This window comes from Halichoerus grypus, chromosome 10 (assembly GCF_964656455.1).
Source record: "Halichoerus grypus chromosome 10, mHalGry1.hap1.1, whole genome shotgun sequence".
Lineage (NCBI taxonomy): Eukaryota > Metazoa > Chordata > Mammalia > Carnivora > Phocidae > Halichoerus > Halichoerus grypus.
In genome coordinates, this window is record NC_135721.1 from 72,819,940 (window position 1) to 72,845,977 (window position 26,038).

Consider the following 26,038-nt stretch of genomic DNA (forward strand, 5'->3'; position numbering starts at 1 on the left):
AGTGTTAATTCTTTTTAAATGCTTGGTAGAATTCATCAAGCTCTCTGGTCCTAGACTCTTTGTTGGGAGATTTTTGGTTACTGATTGAATCTCTTGTTGTAAGTCTGTTCAGATTTTATTTCTTCTTGAGCCTATTTTTGGCAATTACTCTGTTTCTAGGAATTTGTCCATTTTTTACTCCTTTGCAGTTTATATTGAACAAGAATGCATTTTTACATTGTATAAATACATATGATAAGTTTTATGTGATGTTATATTTAAACTACACAAAATAAATATGTCCTAAAACTGCCTTCCCTTTCCTTGCATATCTGACCTAAAATACATTTATCACGCTGATATTTTGAGCATTCCAGTTGCTGCACATCCTTACCAATACTTGGTATTTTCCATCTTTTGCATTTTAGCCATTTTGGGAGGATGTTCCAAGTGTTTTTGTTTGGTTTTTAATTTTGCGGGTTTTATACTGTCATTTACAAGAACATTACTATCAGCGGTATATCTGAGGTCAAATATTTTTATTGTATTGTGTATTTGTAAATCGTTTTTAAATTAAGTTTATTTTAAAGTCTTACAGTTATTGGGGCGCCTGGGTGGCTCAGTCGGTTAAGTGACTGCCTTCGGCTCAGGTCATGATCCCGGAGTCCCGGGATCGAGTCCCGCATCGGGCTCCTGGCTCGGCAGGGAGCCTGCTTCTCCCTCTGACCCTCTCCCCTCTCATGCTGTTTCTCTCTCTCTCTCTCTCAAAATAAATAAATAAATAAAATCTTAAAAAAAAAAAAAAAAAGTCTTACAGTTATTTTTTTCTATTTAAAATGTGCCTCAAGTCAGATTGAATAGAGTTAGTACTTTCTGTCCTTTTTGTCACTGTTAACACTTCCAAATCTGGTAATGAGCTTGCTTCATTATTCTTTCTTTTTCTTTGAAGTTTACAATGATTCTTTTTTTAAAAAGATTTATTTATTTATTTATTAGAGAGAGAGAGAGAGAGAGTGCAGGGTGGGAGGGACAAAGGGAGAGAGAGAATCTAAAGCAGACTCCTCGCTAAGCACGGAGCCCCATGTGGGGCTTGATCTCTTGATCCTGAGATCATGACCTGAGTCAAAATCAAGAGTCAGACACTCAACCGACTGAACCACCCAGGCGCCCTGAAGTTTATAATGATTCTTAAGGTCAACTTGTGCTAACTCAGTTAAAATATTACAACTGCTCATAATTTGAAAAGTGTTATAATCAGTAACATCCTTTCTGAAAAAGACACTGAAAGTTTGTAACTAAACTTGGTTGTAAGAATCAGAGCTTTGCCATCGATGATAAACTTCTCATGCTTTTTTTGATACTTTGCTTCATAAATCTGTAGTTACTCTTTAACCTCTCCATCAATCATGACCATCATTTATCAGAAGATCCAATGAGATTTCCATGAACAAAACACATGTTCCTGGCCAATTTATGTATTCCTCTCACATGATATTCTCAATTGGCTGCATTATTTATTGCACTGTTCATTCCATGTTGAGAAAATGTGCAACACACTTGATATGGTCTTTTTCTTTCTTGACTTTTTTATGCTGGTGGCAAGCCACCAAATTAACTTTATGACCCTCTAATTGGTCAGAACCCTCAGTTTGAAAACCACTGATTTTACTGTTATCATCTGCTGGAGTGGGGCCAGCCTCTCCAAATCATATGGCCTTCTAGAGGTAGAGTAGATGCATGAAACACAGCCGGGCTTCTGTTTGGAAGGAGGAAAAGAGGGTTGGAGGTTAGAGGTAGGATAGGCAACCAAGACTGTCCAGCTACAGGGACTGCTTACTACTTACTTAGCTATCCCAAGCGTCTGGTGTGATTTGACATATGTGGAGTTGTTTGCCTTTATTCTAATGGCTCCCAACTATTACTTTTAGTTTTTTCTATTTGTTCATAGTTTTGTCTCTTTCTCAGATATTTTTCTTGTTGATATCATTGTGCTTGCCACTATGTTGTCCATCATCTCCTACCCTCTCATTTTTAAAAGCCCCCTTTTCATTTTGCTGCTTCTCATCTACTTAGACCAAGAAAAGACTATCCAGCTTCCTAAATGTTGTGGCTCAAAAGAAATCAGGCTCTCGGGGCACCTGGGTGGCACAGTTGGTTGAGCGACCGACTCTTGGTTTTGGATCAGGTCTCATCTCAGGGTTGTGAGATCGGACCCCATGTCAGGCTCCATGCTCAGTGTGGAGTCTGCTTGGGTTTCTGTCCCCGCCCCGCAATAATAAAATCTTTTTAAGAAAAAGTAATCAGGTTCTCAGCAAGGTTTTAGGTTTTTCTTTATGATCCTTTTCATGATTATGTTTGCTTATTGGGATTTTTAAAATTATGTCTGTGGTTTTTAGCTGTGGCCTAGATAACCAAAGAGGTTATCTCTGAAATACAAAAGTACTCCTGCACCCTTCAGTCTTTCAGAACAAAACTTCTACTCTTATTAAAAGATAATAACATAGTCACAATACCTAGGGACTCTATTTACTGTATGGTCTTCCTGGGAGTTTAAGGTTATCAAAATTAACCTTGTTTTCTTGAAACACATGGAGAAGGATGCTGACCCACAGTTTCACATGTGGGAACAACTAGAGGATCTTTAATTTTAGAATTAAGAATAACATCAAGTATATTATGAGGTACTGATCAGTTAGCCAACAAATATTTACTTTCAAATACTGTCTTTTATAAATTCTAAGCTGCACATTTTCTTACATTTTAACATTTCTGAAATCAGGATGCTTCTGAACAATTAATCGTGTCTTACAGTTGCTGTTGGCCTCATGGCAAATCATGGTGTAGTTTCTGTGTGTCCTCGATTGTTAATCTTGGAGTTATGACTGAACAGCAAACCCTTCACTATTTCAGTCAGCAAACTGTTGAACAGTAAAACATGTAAGGACCTTTAAGGAAAGAATAGTTTTGTTGTTGTCTCTTTTGTTGATACTTTCCATTAAGATTAAGATAGAACCACTATCAAAGCTTACAGAATGAGCATCGGAAGCTTTAAAGAAAATCTCAGAGACTAGAGAATATTACTCTTTCAGGAAATGCTACATTACCTAGGATCTTAAGAGAGTAAAAGACAATACTGAATGGAAAAACTTGGACCTCTAAGACTCTGAATAAAAAACTTAGACCAGAAGATTTGAATGCTGAATGTGAAGAAATTTTAGGAATACCTTAACCAGTTTAGATTGCTTATATTTTCCTTTTTATCTATGCATGATAGAGGATTTAAGAACTTTCTAAATAAGTCTAAAAGAATTCTTTCAATTCAAAAAATAAAAATTTCAAGTAATAAAGCATTGTGTCATGATTTAATAGGCAGTGTATTTTCTTTCTTAGTGGTAAATAAAATAACAGTGCATCTTATAAGCAATAGTATCTTTAATGTGATGAAACATGAGACTTTGATTTGCTGTCAGACTTATTGTATATTAGTGTATACACTATCCTACTATAATTTACTCTCTCTTCTCTTAAGAAGAACTAAGGGATAATATACACATGTAAGTGAAGATAACACTGCCAGGTACTGTGTGAATGATGGAGACTAATATGTCTCAAAGTGTGCTCCTGGGACCAGCAGCAACAGCATCACCCGAGAGCTTCTTAGAATGCAAATTCTCAGGCCCCCCACCTAAACCTACTGAGTCAGAAACTCTGGATAGGGGGCCTGGCATCCTGTGTTTTAACAAGCTGTTCAGGTGATTTTGAGGGCAAACTAAGGTTTGAGAACCACTGCTCTGGTAGAATTCTGGGAAAGCAAAAATTACTGGTGCTGTTATATTGAAGTTAGGTGTATGAGTGATTTAGAGAGTAAGAAAACAGATTCCTTAAGTTCAGCTCAATTACATACTAACCATATGTTTAAGAAAAATGAAAAAATTTACTATGCTGTGTCTCAGCCAGCTACCAGTAATATAGGTATGTAATGAAATAGTCCCAAATGCATGTCCTTCACTTTGGGTTGACATTTGATCTTTGTCTTTTTAGCACGATGTATCTCAGACTTTACTCAAGGCAACACTGGACAGTGTTGTAGAAGAATGTGTCAGCTTTGTGGGAGTGGATATTAACATCTGTTCAGAAGTTTTGTTAAGGTGAGACAAGAGGTCTGTGGCTGAAGATCACAGAATCTTAAGTTTAACTGACTATTCAGTTCAAATTTAGCTAAAATAAGGAGACATGTGTAAAGTTGTCAAGTATAGAAAATCTATGAGTTCATACATTGCTTGAGCTAATCAGTTTGAGGGGAAGACATCATTTAAGAAAAGAATTGTAACAATTCACATTATCATTTTTAATACTGCAAATCTAAAGTGAAGAACATATGGTAACCATTGAGTGCATTAGTGTTGCTAATAGAATTTAAATAAGGTTAACGTGGAAAAGAGCTGTTTCCCACCACATGAGAGTAGGTATTTTTCACCAGTTCAGTCTTGTGCATACATCTGTCAAAGGTGGCAGTAACCGAAAGATAAATTCTGAGGGTTCAAGGTATGGTTACCATATTTTTACCTTGATTCTGCAAGTCACATATCAAAATCCTTATCATACTATAATCACATCTTATATACTCTGCCCTGTTTTACTGTGGTTATAGAAGAGCTGCTTTTTTCATTCACAGTTTTGCACTTATTACACAAATCTGCTGATGCAGCATGAAATTCTGGACCTCTGTAAAAGATCTGGACTCTTTTGCTTTGAGATTAGTATAGCAGAAAATATCCCTTACGTGTTAAGGTGTTGCTTTTCTACCACAGCTACAAACATTCCATAATTTCATGTATGGAATTCAATAATAGAATTAAAAATCTCTTAAATTGTAATTTTTTAATTAACACCAAGCAAACTACCTAGTATTACAGTTTTTATATTTTTATACTAACCATGACATTCATGAATAAGTACATTCTGTAGTTCAAGTCTTTACGTTAATGAGAACAGGCTGATTAAAAAAAATAGGTTAGTACAATGCAACTGTAGCTGTTGTAACTTTTGCTGCTAACTCACTTTGTAAACTAAACAGGAATAGGCAGAATTATTACTTGCTTCATAAATACAAGGAATGTGAATAGTATAGAACTGTGGGGAGCAGTTCTTTTTCTTGTACCAGTGTGAAGCAGTTTACCAGCATCTTTATGACAGCTACTGGTTTTATCATTATTCTGCATTCTCTTGTCCTTGTCTCCTCTTGGACAACTCCATCCCCCTTTGTCTCTTTTATTTAACTCCCTTTTGGAATACTATTAGAACTCTTGTGTCTGCCACATTACTTGTTTTGTTTATTTTTTCTAGGCATATTGCAGGACTCAATGCCAACCGAGCCAAAAGTATTATTGAGTGGCGAGAGAAAAATGGGCCCTTCGTCAATCGAGAGCAGCTAAAGAAAGTGAAAGGTCTGGGTCCAAAATCTTTCCAACAGTGTGCTGGCTTCATCAGGATCAACCAGGATTATATCCGAACATTTTGCAGGTGATTAGTAAAGTATCTGCTCAGGGTTCTGTTATCACTCTCCTCTTTTACTATTGCCCCTCCTGCTCACTGGCCCCAATCCTAGGTGTCCATATGTTCATTCCTTCCTTCAACATGTGTTGACTCCCTAATCTTTGCTAGGCACTGGGAATCCAGCAGTGAACAAATCAACAAATTCCCTGCTCTCATGAAGTTAAATTTTAACTAGTAAAATAAATAGTTTCAGATGTGTAAATTACACAAATTAAAACAGAGATGTGACACTGTCTTGGGGAACAGTATGAGTTTATTACGCTTTATATGAGTTATTCACTGAAAAGTTATTTGAGCCTAATTTTGAATGAAATGAAGGAGCTAGGCACACAGGGATTAGAAGGAAAGCATTCTAGGCAGAGCATATAGTACATGTGCGGGGTCCCAAGCATGACCAAATGCGGTGTATTCAGGAAATGAAACTAAGGCCAGTGTGATTGTAGCATCCCAAGTGGGAAGGATTTATACAAGATAAGGTGACACAGAGGACTTTACAATGACCACTTTATATTAACAGCTGTTTCCCTAAGTGTAGTTGGGCCTCCCCATTCCCTCCTCCCTGAAAACTGACCAAAGAATAATTATCAGTTGTGTAGATTAAGAACTAAATTCTTGCCCTTAATTGCTAATCCTGGTAGCACAAAAGCAAAGAAATTGGGTAAACTTCCTAGCATTTATAGCATTTAACATCATGAAGGAATAGTGGTTTTTTTTTTTTTTTAAGATTTATTTACTTATTTTAGAGAGAGAGAGTGTGAGTGGGGGGAAGGGCAGAGGGAGAGGGGGAGAGAGAGAATCTCAAGCATACACCCCTCTGAGTGCAGAGCCTGATGTGGAGCTCAATCCCAGGACCCCAAGATCATGACCTGAGCCAAATTCAGGAGCTGGCTGCTTAACCTGAGCCACCCAGGCATCCCGAAAGAATAGTTTTTATGTATTTGCTACTTTGGGACTACCTGTTTCATTCATATTATTTTTTTCTTTTGACAAAATTATCATAGAGGTAATATGGAAAAATAATCTTTATTCTGTAAAAGACTAATAAGGGAAAACCAGCCCTGCTGGATAATAATAATAATAATATAAAATTATAGTTACATAACCATTTAGTTTTAATGTAGAAATGGAAGAGAATAGAGTCTGAAATTCACCAAAACATAGGCAGAATTTAGTTTATGATAAAGGAGAAGTTTCAAACAGTGGGGAAAATTGATTAACTGTCCAAGAAGCAGTCTTGCGACAACTGGCAGGAATTTGATATGCATAGGGGAAGCTCTAGTTCCACCTTATATCTTATACCCAAATACGACCCAGATGGATCATAGACTTAAATAGAAGTGAAACTGTAAAAGTACCAGAAGAAAACATGGGTAGGTTTTGCAGAACATCAGAGCAGTAGAAGGCCTTTTCTAAGTAGACAACAAAACCTAGAAGCTGGAAATAAAAAACAATTGAGGATAAAATAATCCCATGTTTCTTAGTTTACATGTTTTTGGAACACTTGGTTAGAAAATTCACACGGTATAAAAAAGAATACAATGAAAAATAAAGGGCACCTCAACCTCTCACTTCAAAATAGTTTCTTACATATTGCTTTCTGAAAGTAAATTTATACTTAGATCAACTTGTATATTATTTAAAAATGCAGATAGAAGGGATTGTGCTGTCCAACTATTTGAAACTTGCTTTATTTGTTTCAGTAATATATCTTGGACTTCTTTCCACATATTACATATAGATGTATGTCATTATATATAATGTCTGCATAATATTTAATTTATGGGTGGACCATAACCTAATGTAATCAGTGCCGTATTGATGAACATTTGGGTTGTTTTTAAAGCCGTATGTTTTTTCAGCTGATAATGAAGTGCTTGAAAATTCATGACTGTTACATCTTGATAGATCATACCTTTATTCAGAATGGACTACTGCTATCTCATTGAGTGTTTTTTGCTTTGAATTCTATTTTATTTGTTAGCAGTGTTGCTACATTTGCCTTTTCAGTATGCTTGGTATTTTTCTTATTTTCAAACTTTCTATGACATTTAGTTTTTGATACGACTCTTAGAGACCAGTAGATTTCATGGTTTTGTTCAATTTTATATTCATACCTTCACATTTATTAGATTTATTGATATGTTTGGACTTAATCTTATATCTATTACAAATTTTCTCATCATCATGCTTTCTGATTTCCTTTCATGCTGTTCGTTACATTTCTCAGCTAACAAGTTTTCCCACCTCATTTTTATCTCCCCTTAGTGATTTCAACTTGTATGTCTTTTTTTCTGGTGATTATCCTTAAGTGTCATTTGGACTGGCTTCTGCAGTTAATAGGTGTCTCTGTCCTCCTCCTGGAGAAGACTAGCACCTTAGGACTTTACCCAGCCTTCTTCTCTTCAACTGTATGTCCCATGAGGAGATGACCTGGGATTTTAATTTTAGTTTCAGATTTCCCTTTATATATATTCCCGTAATTCATGAGCAGTTAATAAGTTTTTATAGTCTCTGTGCTCATCACTGTTTCTTGTAGCCCCCATTATCACTTTTCTTGAACTTGTTGTTTTTGCCAGGAGTATATCCTTAAGAAATTCTTTTCATAGAGGGTATATTATATGGGTTATACTTTAGTCCTGACATGTCTGAAAATGATTTTAATTTGCCCTCCTATTTGAATGCTAGTTTGGTGAGATATATGATTCTAGGTTCAAAATCATTTTCTCTCAGAACTTTTAAGATAATGGTTCACTGTGTTCTGGCATCTGATGTTTATCAATGAGAAATCTGATGCCAGTCTGATTCTAGTTCCTTCTGAGGTAATCTGTTTTATATTTCTCTCTTGATTCTTAAATCATATTCTAAAGTTGCCCTATAATATGTCAAACCTGAGTCTTTTTCCATTCATCCTATTTTGTACTCAGTAGGTTCTTTTAATTTAAGAACCTGTAATTCTCTTCAGTTCTGGGAATTCGTCTTCTCTTTCTCCTTCTCCTTTTTATTTAATTTACTTACCCTCGTTTTTCTGTCTTCTCTTGTAAAATGCCAATTATACAGGCTGAATCAGTTAAGATTGTTTTTGGCTTTAAGTAACAGGAAACTCTATTAATAGTGTTTAAATAAATACGTGATAATTTCTATGAGGCGAATGGTCAGAATGTGGGTGCTGTTTGTGTGTATTTGCATGGCAGAGAAATAAACACATTTTAAAGACTTCTTTTCTTCCCAACCTTCCCTCCCCTCCCACTCCTTGCCTTTTTAAATGGTTACAGTAGTCAGCAAACTGAATCTGCTGGTCAAGTTCAGGGAGTTGCTGTGACATCTTCAGCAGGTGTTGAGGTCACAAATGAGAAGCAGGGCAAGAAGAAGAGCAAAACTGCAGTGAATGTTGTGCTGAAGCCAAATCCTTTGGACCAAACTTGTATTCACCCGGAATCGTATGACACAGCAATGAGGTAAGTCTGAGGCCCACGTGAGAATGCTCCGTGACCAGAGTGAGTTCCCTACAGCAAATGGCCTTTGTTTTGGCACAATGGAGACTTAAAAAATATGACCATGTTTAACATGACAACATTTTTCAGAAGTTCCGCATTGCTGAGTTATGTGGCACATCATTTTATTTCAGTGAGGAATGAAACCATTATTCCTGGAGCAGTGTCAAGCTAATAAACCCTGGTACTAATGGTGAAGTGTGTAATGGAAATTGCATGGCACTCTCCTCTGTTTGTTTTGGAAATTAACGAGACACAAATGACTAGCACCTGGCCTAAAGCTTGTGCTTATCTAAAGATAAAGCCCTTTTGAGAGTAAACAGCCAACTCTCAGATTTCTTAAGAAATATTGCCCTGCTAAGTTATTAGTGTCTAAGAAATGATGTACTTTTAATGAGCATACATTACACAGAATGAAATGGGGGAGGTTTTTTGAGTACAAGGAAAAGTGTAATGTAAGGCATTAAAAGAAAAATAATTTTAATACCACATTTAATTAGTTAAAAATTTTTAGTTAGTTAAAAAACAGTGTCTTGCTACATCACTAAATATTTTAAGACTTTTAGTGAGTTAAATGACAGTGGGTTTAAAAATAGTGAATATTTTAACTTTCACTGAATCTAGAGATTTTTAGCTTGTTTTGAAAAAGTTTCTATTTGATTATTTTAATAAATGTAATTTGTTTCCTTTCATTTATTTATTTATTTGAGAGAGAGAGTACGGGAGGTGGGGGGGTGGTAAGGGCAGGGGGAAAGGGAGAGAGAGAATCTTAAGCAGGTTCCACACCCGGCGCGGAGCCTGATGTGGGACTCGATTTCACGACCCTGAAATCTTGACCTGAGCCAAAACCAAGAATCAGAAGCTTAACTGACTGAGCCACCCAGGCATGCCTTGTTTCCTTTCCTTTCTTTTATTTTTATTTATTTATTTATTTATTTTTAAAAGATTTTATTTATTTGACAGAGAGAGACACAGAGAGAGAAGGAACACAAGCAGGGGGAGTGGGAGAGGGAGAAGCAGGCTTCCCGCGGAGCAGGGAGCCCGATGCGGGGCTCCATCCCAGGACTGTGGGAACAAGACCTGGGCCGAAGGCAGACGCTTAACGACTGAGCCACCCAAGCACCCCTCCTTTCTTTTAAAAGTGTTTAAAATTATAGACTATAGCACATCATAGAGAATTTGGGAAATAGAAAAAAAAGAAGTAAAAAATAATACTCTGTCAACATCAAAACAGTGGTACCTGTTTTTCCCCTAGAATTTTGTCATAGAAAAATTTAAACATATAGAAAAATAGAAGAAAAAAGTTTACAATGAATTCCTATGTACCCACACCTAGATTTTAATATTAACATTTTACTATGCCTGTTTTCTACTTGTCTATCCATCTGTTTGTTCATCAGTCCATCTTATTTTATGCATTTCAAAGAAAATTGCAGACATCAGTATACTTTCAGCTAGTACTTCAGTATACATTTCATTAACTGGAATTCTATAATTCTTAACAGTATTTTTTCTTCTGAGGTAAAATTCACATACAATTAAATTTTAAGTGTATATTAGCTGAGTTTTGGCAAATAAATACCTATATCAGTCTAACCCAAACCCCTCTCAAGATTAAAAATAACAAAACGAAAAAAAAACGTTGCCATCATCCTAAAACCTTCTCTTACGCCCCATCTTAGACAATCCCTGCCCCAGCCTCCTGGAGCTAACTGCATGTTTTAATTTGTTCTGCCAAAGAATAGTTTGCCTCTTCTAGCACTTGCTATGATACCATACAGTTGTACTCTTGTGTAAGACTTCTTTCAGCATAAAGTTTAGAGATTTTTATCCATGTTGTAACAAGTATAAATAGCTTGTTTTTTTTATTGGCTAATATTTCATTGTATGAATATACCACAATTTATTCTCCTTATTGAAGTACCTTTATACATTTCCAATTTTTGCCTTTTATGAGTAAAGCTGCTATGAACATTCTTGTACAGTTTTTGTTGTTGTTGACATTTGCTTTCATTTTTCTTGGAAAAATACTTAGGAGAGGATTTGCTGGGTCATAAGGTAGGTGAATATTTTAGTTTTCTTAGAAACTTCTAGACTTTACTCCAATATGGTTGTACCATTTTACACTTTCACCAACAATATATGAGTTCTGGTTACTTCACATCTTCACCATTATTTGATGTTAGTCTTTTTAATTTTAGCCAGTCTCGTGTGTTTGTGGTAGTATCTCTTTGTGGCTTTAATTTGCATTTCTCTGGTGACACTGAGCACTTTCTCATGGCTTATTGGCCATTAGCATACCTTCTTTTGTGAACTCTGTTCATATCACTAAGCCATTTTCTGATTGAGTTGTTTACATTTTTATTAATTAAGGATGTGGGCATTTTTTTTTAATGTATTCTGGGTACTAGTTTTTTGTCAGTATATGTTTCACAAATAATTTGTCCCAGGTTGTTGTTTACTTCTTTATTTTCTTATTGGTGTCTTTTGATGAGCAGAGGTTTTGAATTTTGACAGTGTCTACTTTATCAATATTTCTTTTATAGTTATTGCTTTCCCTGTCCTGTCTAAGAAACTTTTGCCTACCTCAAATCATAAATATATTTTTCAGTGTTTTCTTCCAAAAGCTTGATGGTATCAGCTTTTTTTTTTTTTTTAAAGATTTTATTTATTTATTTGACAGAGAGAGACACAGTGAGAGAGGGAACACAAGCAGGGGGAGTGGGAGAGGGAGAAGCAGGCTCCCCGCAGAGCAGGGATCCCGACGCGGGACTCGATCCCAGGACCCTGGGACCATGACCTGAGCCGAAGGCAGTCGCTTAACGACTGAGCCACCCAGGCACTCAGTATCACGTTTTACATTTAGGTCTGTGATACATCTGAGGTTACATTTCATGTATGATTCAAAATAAGGGTCAAAGTTCATTTTCTTTTTCCATTATGAACATTTACTGATTTTGGCACCATGTTAAAAAAACAACACAACTTTTCTTTTTTTACCCATTGCTCTGGTGACTGTTGAAAATCAAGTGACTGTATAAATGTGGGTCTATTTCTGGTTCTCTTTTTGTTTCATCAACCTGTTTATCAATTTCATACTATCTTAGCTTTACGCTAAGTTTTGAAGCAGATAGTGTAAGTCCTCCAACTCTGTTTTTTTAAAATATTGCTCTGACTATTCTAGATGATTTGCATTTTCCTATATATTTTAGAACGAGCTTAAAATTTTCATTAAAAAGCAAAAAACCTGGTGGGGTTATGATTGGGATTACATTGAGTCTGTAAGTGAATGTAGGAACAGTGGATGTCTTCATAATATCTATTGAGTCTTTTGACCATGAATTTCTATCTTCTCACTTATTTTGGTCCTTCCTTTCTCTCAGAAGTGTTTTAAAATTTCCATGTACAGGGCTTGCATGTCTCTTATTAAGTGTATTTTATATTTTTCAATATTATTATAAATGGAATTTTTTTAATTTATTGCTAATATGTAAAAATACAATTGATTTTTTCATAGTAACCTTGTGTCCGTCAGCCTTGCTAATTCACTGACTAGTTCTAGTAGGTGTTTGTAGATTCTTTAAGTTTTCCTGTGTAAACAGTTATCAGCAAATAGATGAAAGCTTTACTTCTTTTTTAATTTTAATGCTCTTTATTTCTTTTTCTTGCTCATTGCAATGTCTAGGGCCTTTAGTACTGTATTGAAGAGTGGTGAGAGTGGGCATCGTTGTCCTGTTCTTAGTCTTAGCACATGGTCCTATTTTTTTTAATATAAAAAAAAATTATGGTCTCATAGTAATTATGTTTTTAATGTTTGTTATTTGAGAAGATGCATATGTGCTACACATGATTTTATACACTTCTTGCAAAAACTGACATCTCTTTGGGTACTAAATTAGCATTTTGTTACATGCAAATCAGTGCCTTTTTTTCAATGTCTTTTTTAATGTACATTTTTGTTTGTTTTCATAATATAGTTCTAATATAGTTCATAAATTTTTCAACTTGCTCTCTAACATAAGCACAAATTTTTTATTTCTGCATATCTCTCTTTTTTAAAAAGCTGAGTAATATTCCATCACATGATTGAACTTTAATTTATTAATAGCAGTACTAGTAGTGGTTCCTTATGATGGATTCCTAGAAGTGGAATTACTCTTCCAAAGGGTTTGAGAGTTTATGTGGCTCTTGATATACATTGCCAAGTAACATTCTAATTTATAATGCCACCAGCAGTGTTGAAGCTTAAGAGATCTTGAATTTTTCCTGTTAAGCAGGACTTTTCTGCCAATTTTTACACTTCCTGCATGTGGAGCATAAAAGTCCTACCAGTAACTTCACCCTTCTCTATGCTTCCTTTGGGAGCAGACTTGTCTCTCAGAAGGAGGGTACTTATGGACTGTTTCATGGGAAATTTTGTTTACATAAAGTTCAACTCTCAACCTTTAAAATCTGGCAACAGAACTACCAATTTATCTAATTAAACTTACCATCCCCATTATCCACCTTGGAACTGTGATAGTCCTTTCTGGCTTTTAAGCATACTTAGTATAGACATCATAGACATCACTCAACATAGGTAGTTCATACTTTCATACAGTGTTACACAAGTGTCTTCCCAGGGAAAAAAAGCTCACTAAGGTTATGATTAGGTCATCATTGGTTTGACCTCAGTTCTGTAAAAGTAAGTTCCATTGCAGTAAAGTTCATTTTTGATTACATCAGAAAACCGGTAGGAACGTAGTGGCTTTCATGCTCCCCTACCATAATGTAACTCCCAGAAATACACCAAGTTGTGAAGCCATTAAGTCTTTTTACTTTTGTATATATGGTATTCATTCTCACATAATATTTTAGAAAATTGAAGTCATGATATTTTTTAACCTGAGTTAGTCGTTTAGTGGTTCTTTTAAAAGTCTATCTTTTTAAACTATTTTTATTATTTTTATTACTTTTTTTTTTAAGATTTTATTTATTTATTTGACAGAGAGAGAAAGACAGCGAGAGAGGGAACACAAGCGGGGGAGTGGGAGAGGGAGAAGCAGGCTTCCCGCGGAGCAGGGAGCCCGATGTGGGGCTCGATCCCAGGACCCTGAGATCATGACCTGAGCTGAAGGCAGACGCTTAATGACTGAGCCACCCAGGCGCCCCTTTTTATTACTTTTTTAAAGTTTTATTTTACCAGTTTTATTTTCATGTAGAGATTCTCTATTAAATATTAAAGTGCTTTGTTGTATGAGCTGGAATTTTTTCTCATCTGTTTACCTTTTTTATCTCCTTATAATGCTATTTTGTTTTTGAAATATGAATGTTTAGTTTTTATGAAGTACACCTATTTTTTTGCTTTTATGCACATTGGCCTTCTCTTAAGATAACTAATCTCTAAGATCAATTCAGTATTTCCCATACTTTCATATTCTTTATGGTTTTGTTTTTTACTCTATGAATTTTATAGTTGATGGTTTTATTTATTACTTAGAATGTACAGAACACTGTGGTAGGGCCTGAAGAATATAAAAAATGAATAGAGGCACTTCATGCTCTCAAGGAATCTACCAAAGTAGGCTAAAACTATTACTCACAAAAAAAAATAATAGAAATCAATAGTTGGTGCCCTTTGTGAAACACAAAGTCGTTCACAGGACAGAGAGGTCATTTCCCGATGGGGTTTTCTTGTAAGGGCAAGGATAACTTGGAGTGTTTGAACTGAGAAACTGAAATGATGAACTGCCATCACCTGAGATGAGGAAGACTATGGTCGGAGCAAGGTTTAGGGGAGAGACGTGGAGTTGAGTTGAAGGCCTGTTAGGTTTGAGACATCAGGTAGGCAGTTGGATGCATGAGTCTGGAGTGTGGAAGAGCGACTGGACTAAGGATATAAATTTAAGAGTCCTGTGCTTATGCAGGTCCTTAAAGCCATGAGATGGGAAGAAGTCACCACAGGAGTGACCAAAGTTTAGTTCTTCAACTTTGTTTTCCCCCATTCCCTCCATTAACAGTGAGTTTCCACTTCATCCTCCAGTGCCTCTAGTATTCATGTTATTTTTGCCATTTATATCCAGTTACTATCTTTTATACCCTTCATCCAGTCTTTAGCCAACTGTAGTGGCTGCCGTTTTAATATAGCCCCTGGTGAGAAGAGTCTGACCACTTCTCACCGACTCTTGTGCAGTCATCTTAGTCTCAGTCACCATCATCTCCACCTGGATCACAACTAATGCAATTAGTCTAACAGGTCTCCCTGCTTCTACCACTGCCCAGCCGGATAGTCTGTTCTTAGCACAATAGACAACTAGATCCTTTTAACATGTAAATCAGAGTGTGTCATTCTTCAGCATAAAACCCTACTATCTCTTCCAGTTACACTCAGAATTAAGGCCAAGTCCCTATAATAGCTCCCTTGCTCATTCTGCTGTAGCCATGCTGGCCTCCTTGTTATTCCGTGAACATGCCAAGTCTACTCCCACATTAGGGTCTTTATGCTGTCCGGTCCCTCTTCCTGGAACACTTTTCCCCCAGATATCTGCACAGCTAACTACTTCACCTCCTTTATCTCACCAAGACTGCTCACTTGTCACCTTGTCAACAAGGCCTACACCAACTACCCTACTTAAATCTGCACGCCCTTACCTGTAAGCCTGGTAATTCTGATCCCCGTTACTCTCTCTGCTCTTTGTTTTTTTTCCACAGCACTTTTCACCTTTATCATACTTTACAACTTATTTATTATGCTGGTTGTATCCTGTCAGTCTCCCTGAGAGCAAGGATCTTTGAATGTATTCCAAGATTGCAGAAGAGTACCTGGAATACAGCAGGCACTCAGAAGGTATATGTTTAATGAACGAATGAGTGAATAATTCTTTCAATACTAGCCTCAGTTAGTGGAAAAACAGTAGTGCCATTAACCATTCATTTATGGGACAAGAGAGGAAGACCAAGCCTTTTTATTTATTTGTTGTTTTGGGGCAGGGCTGGTAAGGATGAATGGGAGGAGAAGAGGGAGTTATAAAGGGAGGGAGAAAGGAGGATACAAGTTTTGGTTTTAGATATATTAAGTTTGAGTTGCTAAAATATTCATGAGAACATCTCTTGCAGGCAAATGGAAAGGCAGACCTAGAGCTTAGGAGAAAAGCCTGGACTAGACATGTTGATGTGTAGGATTGGAATTATCAGTGGGAGGCGAGAGATAAGGAGTCATGTGAGTGGATGCACTCATGCAAGGAAGCATGTAGAACAAGAGGAGAAGGTGGTTAAGGTAAAAAAACTTGGAGAATATCTACATTTAGAGGGCCAGGGGAGGAAGAGAAGGCAGAGCAGATAGAATATGAAAACAAAAGTCATGAAGGAAGGTAAGTTGATGGTATCAAATATTGCAGAATGGGTAAGTGGTTTAAGGATGTGTTGACAATCGGGGGGTCATTAATTGAGAGAGTAATTTCAGAAAAGTGGCAGGATTAGAAGCCAATGTGTAAGAGACTGGGGAAAACCAAGCAGTAAGAATTAGAGACAGATAGTTCTTCTGAGAACTTTGGTAGTGAAAAGAAGGAGCCATGTGATGGAAGTCCAGGAAGAGGTAAGATAAAGGGTGGTTGCTGCTTTTAGCTTTTAGGGAGCAGAGAATGGGGAGACCACAACAATAATACATCTGTGGCCAAAATGAGAGGAGCAAGTAGTAGAGACATGGTAGAGACAGTTGTAACATTTTATAAAGCTAAAAGACCTTGTTCATTTAACTGTCATTCCCCACCCTCCACCACCACATTTAGAGGTGAGACAACTAGGACATAGAGAGACCACAAGAATGCCAAGGTCAAGAGTCCTTAATAGCAACCTGTGAGGAGTGAGGGTGGGGAGAGAAACAGAATCAAGGAATGGAAGAATAGTAGGGAAGTATGGGGCAGGATGAGTAAAGATATGGAGACATCTAAGGAAGGGGATTTTAAGGTAGCTTTGAATTTTTCAGTGAAGTAGGCAGTAATCAAGTAAATGTGAGAAGGCCCTGAAACAAGTAAGAGAGATTTAGAACAGAATGGCTTCAAAGGATTACTGAACGAAAATCTATCTGTAGCAATAGGTTTCTTAATCCCATGTTCCATTTAAATCTTCTGTAGTATGGATTGTGTATGTGTTTTTCATTGACATTTCCTAAAAGCCTTGCATTATTCCTTACCCTCTCCCTCTTACTTAAAAATATCTGCTGGCGGAGGTGGGTACATCTCTAGGATGAATATACTACTCCTGCTCTATACCCAGTTCTCTTAAAATGAGAAGATACCAAATATAGTCACTATCAGGTTGCTTCATTTGAAATGCACGTACCCTCATTCTGAAAAACAACAGAAGGGAATTCTTTTAATGCAATATTCAGGAAATATATCTGCAGCAGAACAGCATAAAATTCTACACACTCTATGTGAAGAATTCATTTCCTACAGATCCCTTAATATAATAGACAAAGTTTCCTTTAATGGAGGAGGTAATGTTTTCTCCAGAGGAAAGGCAGAGTCTGATTTCAGCCATGTGATGATAGAGAATAACAGTCAAATCTAGCATATTCCAGATACTCATTTCTTTTTTTGTCCTTAGGAAGCACACATAAAATGACTTGTTACTTTTCTGTGCTAACATACCATCTTTAAGGGTATGATATCCTTAATCTGAAAGATCATTATGATTACATTTAAATCTGGCTCCAAACTAGCTTTTTAATTGTGACCTAGTTAAATGATCAGGCTTTGGAGCTAGTTAAGAGCTCAAGATTTGGAGTGTCGTATAGCTGGTTCATATCGTGGTTTTACCAGCTGAGTTATTTTAGGTAATTTACTTCACCCGTCTGAGACTCTGTATACCTTAAAAAGTGGGAATAATAATATACCAGCCTCATAAGATTGCTATGAGGTCAACAAGATTATGTTTCTAACGTGACTGGTAATGAGGAGATACTCAGTGAATGTTTGTTGTTTTTATTGGACTATTAACTATTCCCCAAACCTGACCTGAGCCATATTTTCCTGTCTCCAACTCTTTAAACATCGCTTTTCCTCTTTCTACTGGTTGAAATCTTCTTAAAGACCTAGCCTAAATGTCACCTCCTGCATGAAATCTTACAAAGATACCCCTATCTGGAAATGAGCTCTTTCTTCTCTATACAACTTCTGTGCTTCACAAAGGCCACTTACTCATTATTGCCCTGTGTTACGGTTATTTGTAAGTTTTATCCTATTTTGGCTAAAAATGAAATGTCTAGCTTTATTTCAATCTAGATATTTTTTTCTCTAGTATAAACTGGCTGAGGTCAATGCAGTTGCATAAGCAAAATTGTTGATAGAACATCTAGAGCATCCTTTCTGCTGTTGCCTATCCCACAAGTGAGTAAGTACTTATTTCAGAATCCCTTGTGGATTGAAGACATTTTCAGACCTCCCCAAATTGAATTCCATGCCTTCACAGAGCATGTGTGTCCACAGCCTTCCTAGACTTTACAGACTAGAAAACAGAGACAGACCCTGAAAGAGGATTACTTTGCCATTTTCTGCCATCATTTAGAAATTGTCACAATGTCCTCATGTGCAAGTGATTTCATTGTGTTGGGTAATATGGGCCATGAGGAAAATTGCTGCTATATTATGAGTAGAATGAAGTCCAGAAACAGCCAATTTAGGGGTTGCCACACCCCATGCCTCTTCAGTTTTTGCTGTACCATTTTGGTTGATCAAGAGAGCCAAAGACAAGTATGTGATTTTTCCTTTTTCTTGAAGAAGGTGCTAGGAGGTGGTGCTTTGTGCTGCAGATTATGCTGGTTTGTACATGTCATAGTGAGACCTGGTGTTCTCCCAAAGAATGTCCTGCATTGAGAATTTGATTCACTTTAGATAGTTAAGCTTGAAAGTTGTTATGTTCTTGATTTAACTTGAAAAATTCCAGCACTCACTTTGATAAAGCATTAGCTAATATTTAATTGTTATTTCCATTTTGGCCATTATGGAGACATTTAAAAGACTAGTTTCTGGAGGTGGTTAGTAGCCTGCACAGCAGGACTCTGACATGCAGCACCACTCTGATGGACCAGGCAAAGGTGTACCAAGAATGATTTGTATCGGTAGCTGATGAGCAGTAGTAGCACTACCATCTCCTTTATTACTGCTGATGTACCCATTTCTGACCCTTACAGTCAGTGCGGAAAAGTATGTTTTCAGAGAGTAAACAACCATCAATTTAAAATTCAGGTCTAGGATGGGAATAATCATATAACATGACAAAATATTTACTTGGGGGAGGGGGGGGAATCTTCTATACAAAAGACCAGTAATGTTTATTCTTAATTTACTAAAAACTTATGTCAGATTTTTAAGAACAAAAGTTGGTCAAAGGGCACAAACTTTCAGTTATGAGTTAAGTTCTGGGGATCGCATGTACAGCTTGGTGATTATAGCTAACAATACTGTATTATGTACCTGGAAGTTGGTGAGTAGATATCAAATGTTCTCACCACAAAAAAGAAATGGTAATTATGTGACCAGTTGGATGAGTTGCCATGGTGGTGATCATTTTGCAGTTATATAAATGTATCAAATCAACTGGTTGTATACCTTAAACATATACAGTGTTGTCAATTGTGTCTCAATAAAGCTGGAAAAAAAGAAAAAGAAAAACAAAAGTAAACTTAAACCAATAGACACACAGGGTTCTGTGATGAGATAAATGGATAAATGGATCCCAACAGTGCTCATAGCCTACAAATAGTTGGGCCTAGGGTTTGGGGAGGCCCTGTAGAGTCCTGCCTTGCTCCCTGCCATAGGGCTATAGTAAGTCAAGCCAGACAGTGACAAGTGCCCCGTACTGAAGACCTTTAATGAGTGAGCACATCTTAACCTCTCTTTCTTTCCCATTCCTGTTAAAGGATTTAGCGTCTCAGAACTCTTCGTTTAGAATTGCATTCAGAGGTTTTGTCACATTCTTCCCAAACTTAGCTTTCTGCCCAGCAAGGAAGGAAGTCTTTTGGCTAATAAGCAGCTGTAATGCAGGGAGTTTAGACTGTTGTTTTAAAACAAAACAAAACAAAACAAAACACAGCAGCAGGAGAACAGTGACATTTGCAGATTTGACATTCATAGTTTTGACTGGGAGCAACCCAGAAGGCACGTGACTTGAGGTGATTTGTAATTTTTCTGAGCGGTAAGTCACGTAGCCTGCTGAGTATGCCTAACACACCTCCACACATCTAAAATTCACCATGACTTGCTTCTGCATTCGCATGCCAGCTGACTTCTGCAATGATAAAAACATGTTTCTTTGCGGGAAGCTTGCCTGAAAAGAAACCCAACTACAAATTCTGTAAAATAAGTGAAGATTAGGTAAACAGATGTAAGAAATTATTGGCAAATTTGAAAGGTCTTACATTTTTCTGGACTTGCCCACAAGAGTTGGCAGCATTCGGACATGAAAATTAAGGCAGAATCATTGCTGGCTTTTGATAAGTGATGTTTCAGCATGTATATCAGTCAGTTACTCCCCACTGTAGCTCTGTGGAGCTAGGATTAGACGGCAGTAGACTGCCTTTTCAGAAGGAGGCACAGCATCATAAAAGGGAAGCCAAACCTAAACTATAAGATGATAAATGGACAGATTATAAAGGTGATATTTTTTCCCTTCTTGTTAGTAAAGCCCAAAAACATCATACTGTAATTCCCAGGAAGTAGCATTTATCATATCTTCAAAAGTACCTTCACGAAAGAGAAAAATGATGAAAGAGCATCTACCCACTTGACTAAACTGTGGGGTTCTTAGGAACTGACTGTCATGTCTCATGTCTTACATGCTGTTCCAACACCCCCCCCCCCCCACTACCACCACCATGAAGTTTAAGGCAAGGCTGGTAGAGGGAACTAAGAAGCTGAAGAATCCAAGGTAGTGCCTAACTTTCCCCTAGCTCATTCTGGAAGCAGTACAGTACCAGACATGTTCAAATCATGCCTGTTTGATCTGGGAAAGTGATTTAACTTCCCTGTACCTCAGTTTCCTTGTCTGTTAAATGAGGATAGTAATAGTACCTATCTCATGGGATTTTATGAGTTAATATATCTAGAATTCTTAGCACCTGGGACAGAGTAAGCTATTGTTGCTGTTAACTACTATTACTGGCTTGTTGTTGTTGTTAAGTTTATTTATTTATTTAAGTAATCTCTACGCCCAGCATGGGGCTCGAACCCACAACCCTGAGATCAAGAGTTGCATGCTCTTCCAACTGAGCCAGCCAGGTGCCCCCTTATTGCTGTTATTTTTGTTGAGATTGAGGAAGAGCTGTCAAACTGAGCCATTAAAGAAAAGGGGGGTGTGGTTTACAACTGTTGGTCTCCCAGGAAAAAATTGTTTTACCGTGTGATCGGCTATAATTTGGATCATTGAACATTGTTAATTAACGTTAACACTGGGTCTGGGGACTAGAGAAAATGCTGTGGTTTCTCTGCTGTGTGTGTGGAGCCGCCTGTTAGCACCCAGTGGAGGAGGAGTGGCAGGGAGTTGCCAGCCAGCCACAGTGGTATGCTTGCTTCAGTCTCTGTCATCTCCAGAGTATTGGCCCTCTTCTACTCTCCTCTTCTTCAGGCTTAGATCACTCAGTCTGGAGCCTGAAACTCAGTAGGGTATTGATCTAGTATCCCATTATCTCCCTCCTCCCTTTCCTGTCCCGTCTCGGTATGGATTTTAACGTTAGCCTGTCTTCTAACTTTTCTGTGTGACCATAAGCAAATTACTTTGACCTCAATTGCATACTCTTTAAATGGAATAAAAATGGCTCTGCCTATTCAGAGGACAACCAGGGGTTTTATGGAAATGACAGATGTTAAGCATTTTCAAAGTCCTTGAAAGGAGAGTTCTTTGACAGGACCAAACTCATAGTAAAAAGGCTGTTTTCCCAAGGAGGACAGTCCTTACTCTAATACCTAGGATTTATCCCCCAGTAGCGCCAGAGCTGTTTAATTCCAGCTCTGCCGTCTAGCCTAGTGGTTTTGAGTACCACTTTTTTATTTACCCTCTTCTTTCAAATACTCACAAGCACTAATCCACGTTATGGCTTTACAGCCAGTAAATTAAATTATATGAGTTCTAAACACAGTGTTTTTGAGCTGTAGAGAGTCTACAGCCTTTGAAACCACTAACTTAATTTTGTCCAACTCATACTGAGTAACTAAAAAAGAGCCAAACTTTTTCCTTTTGAATTTGGTTTGAAAAATAATAATAAATCATTCCCAGGCAGTGGTCCTGGATGCCAAATTTTATCTGGGATCTAAATCTTCTGTCTGCATTGGATATTCCCTGAAGTAAAGGGTTAAGGAGTGTTAATGAAGAGGTGATCTATGACAGCTTTTACCTTACCTACAACCTTGTGGTCTCAGCTCTGTGACTTTGGGCAGATCACTTAATCTATCAGAGTTTTGACTCCTTTATCTGCAAATCTTTCTCCACAATAAATTTTTGAGAGAATTAAGTGAAATCATCTTTATTGAACACTTTAAAAGTATACTTATCTGCATGTAAAATCCTGCCTCTAAAAGAACAGATGTAAGTGGAAGAGTATTTATTCTGACATACTCTCATTGCTTAAAATTAGACTTTGTAAGCTCATTCAAGGCAGAGGCTCTGTTATCTTCCATAGTCATCTTCTACAGTAAATGAATACTTAATGAGGAAAGCTGAGCATGTTTTTCTAAATTATTTTTCAGAGGCTTCAAAATGCTTCCATTTTGTCATATTCCTTGGAAGAGCCTTGATTTTTTAGCAAATCTTTATCATTTAAGGGTGTGAGTGTTTATGTATATGTTTAAAACAACCAGACTCAATGGAAAGAGGATGATCAAGCTGAGTAATATAGGATTGTTGGGGTTTTCTCTGGTTCTTTTTATTGGAGGGGATGTTGTTATTTTAAAAAATGTAAGAAAACTAATTTTCCTTTGTTGCTTGTAAATTTTTTTCTAAAGCAGTTCCTAAAACAGGATTTTAGAAATCTTTAGAGTAGTAACACATCATTTCAATACATGATGCCTTCCTATTTTTATGTACTCATACTCATTTGGATGTATATGTATATACATTTGGGTTTTTTAATTATATTACCATCGCACAGTGTACCATGACCTAGCAAGTGGTTCTGAAATAGGAAAAGCTACATAAAAATCAATACTACAGGGTGCCTGGGTGACAAATGACTCTTGATTTCGGATCAGGTCATGATCTCAGGGTCCTGGGATCAAGCCCTGCATCAGGCTCCACGCTCAGCAGTGGGTCTATTTGAGGATTCTCTGACTCTGCCCCTTACCTTGCTCATGCGCACTCTCTCTTGCTCTCTCTCTCAAATAAATGGATAAATCTTTTTTAAAAAAAATCACTACTACTTATTCTTTGTGGCATTGGTTATTATTTCACTGATCTTAGATGTTTTGTGTGGTACAACTATGTAAGCACATTGTAACTGGCATTTTTTTAATAAAGCCAATTCCCTATACTAAATTGCTAAAATAAAATAAAACAGCTTTCTAAGGATATGTTCTCCTATGTACAATTAATACAGCATGCATGCTGTATCCAGTTTCTGTGCATGTATACCAGATCTTTGAAAAAGAAGGAAACATTTATTAAGTTCTTCAGAAGTTAGAAGCAGGTAACAGTCTGATGCTTATAAACCAAGTCTTTTGGAAGACAAACTGCATTTCTTAATCTATGACAGCTTCTCCTTTTCAGTTCCTCTTGTTTTTGTTTTTGTTTATGTTTTGTTCCTGCTACTCATAAATGCAAGAGTGTGTTTAGATGCAGGAAGTGCTCCAAAGACCCTCCACGTGATACCAAGCCAATGTGACTGAAGATGCCCCCAGCTGCTGCCTGGATAGCTGCACACCATTTAAAACTATACTCTCAGATAAAAGTCTGTAAGGGCTTCCAGAAAAATTCCTTTATCCTGTCTGTAAGGGTTACATTTTTAAAAAGTATCTGCAGTTTTCAAAAGCCAGTTAGCTGTAAGTTCTTGTGAAAAATTGCTTGCTGTAAGTTTTTGTGGTTGATTACATGCTAAGAAAAGCCATTTAAACCTTGTCTTCACTGACCTCCCAGCTTCTGCAGTACAGTAGGTTGTTCCATAAATTCACTGTCCTTGCACTCTACTTGAATTTACCAGTACTTGTAGATTTTGCACCAGCAACGATTTTTAAAGATTTTGGCCCAGTTCAGTGTCTCGGTTTCACAAAGAGGTTAGAAGTTTGAAAAGGTTCTTTGATGATTAAAGTGCAACTCACATTGCTGCCCCTTTGACTTGGCTGCTGAAACAGCAGATGTGGTAAAGCCAGCACACTCTCTTTAAGCTGAACTAAGTGTGCACTGCTATGTGTTCACCTGTCTAAATTCAGCTCCCCATAGGTAGCGTAAAAGGACCAATGGGTCTTTCTCTTTTGCCACATTGGAATTTATATTTAGCCTTTAATATTAAGAGCAGATTTAAAAATATATATTGAATCTGTGGATTTTGGTGTAACAGATTATTCCTGAACTTTCATTTATGTCCCACCACTTACTCTACAATCACAGTTAGAGGGCCGGGTTTACTTGAAGAGTACAAGCTCTCTTTTTAAATCACTGAGCATCTCCCTGTATTACAAATTATGACCTGCTTTGTCTGTACCTACTTATTTATAAAATGACTGTGCTCTTGCATTTAATGTTTTGTTTATTGATATCATTACAACTGAGTAAAACTAATGGATAAAAATAAGCCAGTACAAAAGTCTCCTTTGGAACTGTTGAAAATGGGTAGACAGCCACAGGCACTTTGCCCTTGCAGCACGGTTCTTCAGGCTGTGTGTTGGGCCCCCAAAGCACGTGCTAATAGTAAGTTGTTCTTGAAGTGATGGACTTGCATCACCATGGTTCTTCTGTGCTCTGTCGGGTGCCATGGTACTTTAATGTAATGAACCCAGTCCTGGGCTCCCAAACTGAATGGATATATCTGAAGTCTTACTAATCTTGAGAATTTCTTATTCTTTTTTTTTTTATTATGTTATGTTAATCACCATACATTACATCATTAGTTTTTGATGTAGTGTTCCATGATTCATTGTTTGTGTATAACACCCAGTGCTCCATTCAATACATGCCCTCTTTAATACCCATCACCAGGATAACCCATCCCCCCACCCCCCTCCCCTCTAGAACCCTCAGTTTGTTTCTCAGAGTCCATAGTCTCTCATGGTTCGTCTCCCCCTCCGATTCCCCCCCCTTCATTTCTCCCTTCTTACTATCTTCTTCTTTTTTTTAACATATAATGTATTATTTGTTTCAGAGGTACATGTCTGTGATTCAACAGTCTTACACAATTCACAGCGCTCACCGTAGCACATACCCTCCCCAATGTCTATCACTCAGCCACCCCATGCCTCCCAGCCCCCACCACTCCAGCAACCCTCAGTTTGTTTCCTGAGATTAAGATACTGAGCGAAATAAGTCAATCAGAGAAAGACATGCATCATATGACCTCACTGATATGAGGAATTCTTAATCTCAGAATTTCTTATTCTTTGGGAAGAATCTTCCAAAGACTTACTCTGGATGGGAAGAATATTGCGTTTGTAACAAGTTTCTGTTGAAAATATCAGTGATTTTAGGTTATATAAGCATTCTGCTCAAAAAATAAGCATTATCTCTGCTGCAAGGTCTGTATTTTAACTTTGTGCAGATGTGCACTAAAAGAACATGATGTGCTTATTTGTTGCATTTATGCTACTTTCTTATTTTAAGTAAGATGGATGAAATTACATATTAAATAAAAACAGCAGCTCGGGCCACAGTCCTTAGCAAACTAAAAAAGCCTTGCAGAGACAGTGGAGAAAATGATGCCATGACTTTAATAACTCATTGACTTTTGAGAGAATTGTCTACATAAATGCCTTTATGTAGTAATTTCTTTGTAGAATTTATCAGTATTAACTGTCTCCTGTTTAAAACCTAATCTGCCGGGGCGCCTGGGTGGC

General features: G+C 37.2%; 1 protein-coding gene across 2 annotated transcripts in view; it reads left to right on the top strand.

Moving 5' to 3' along the window:
• SRBD1 (S1 RNA binding domain 1) overlaps nt 1-26,038 on the top strand; it is a 207,856-nt gene that overhangs the window by 174,031 nt on the left and 7,787 nt on the right. Inside the window, exons 17-19 of one of the 2 annotated variants that reach the window (XM_078056613.1) lie at nt 4,021-4,127; nt 5,326-5,502; nt 8,808-8,990. In XM_078056613.1, coding sequence (XP_077912739.1) covers nt 4,021-4,127; nt 5,326-5,502; nt 8,808-8,990 — 467 coding nt within the window. The remainder of the gene's footprint in view (nt 1-4,020; nt 4,128-5,325; nt 5,503-8,807; nt 8,991-26,038) is intronic. The other variant, XM_078056614.1, reaches the window with a different exon arrangement.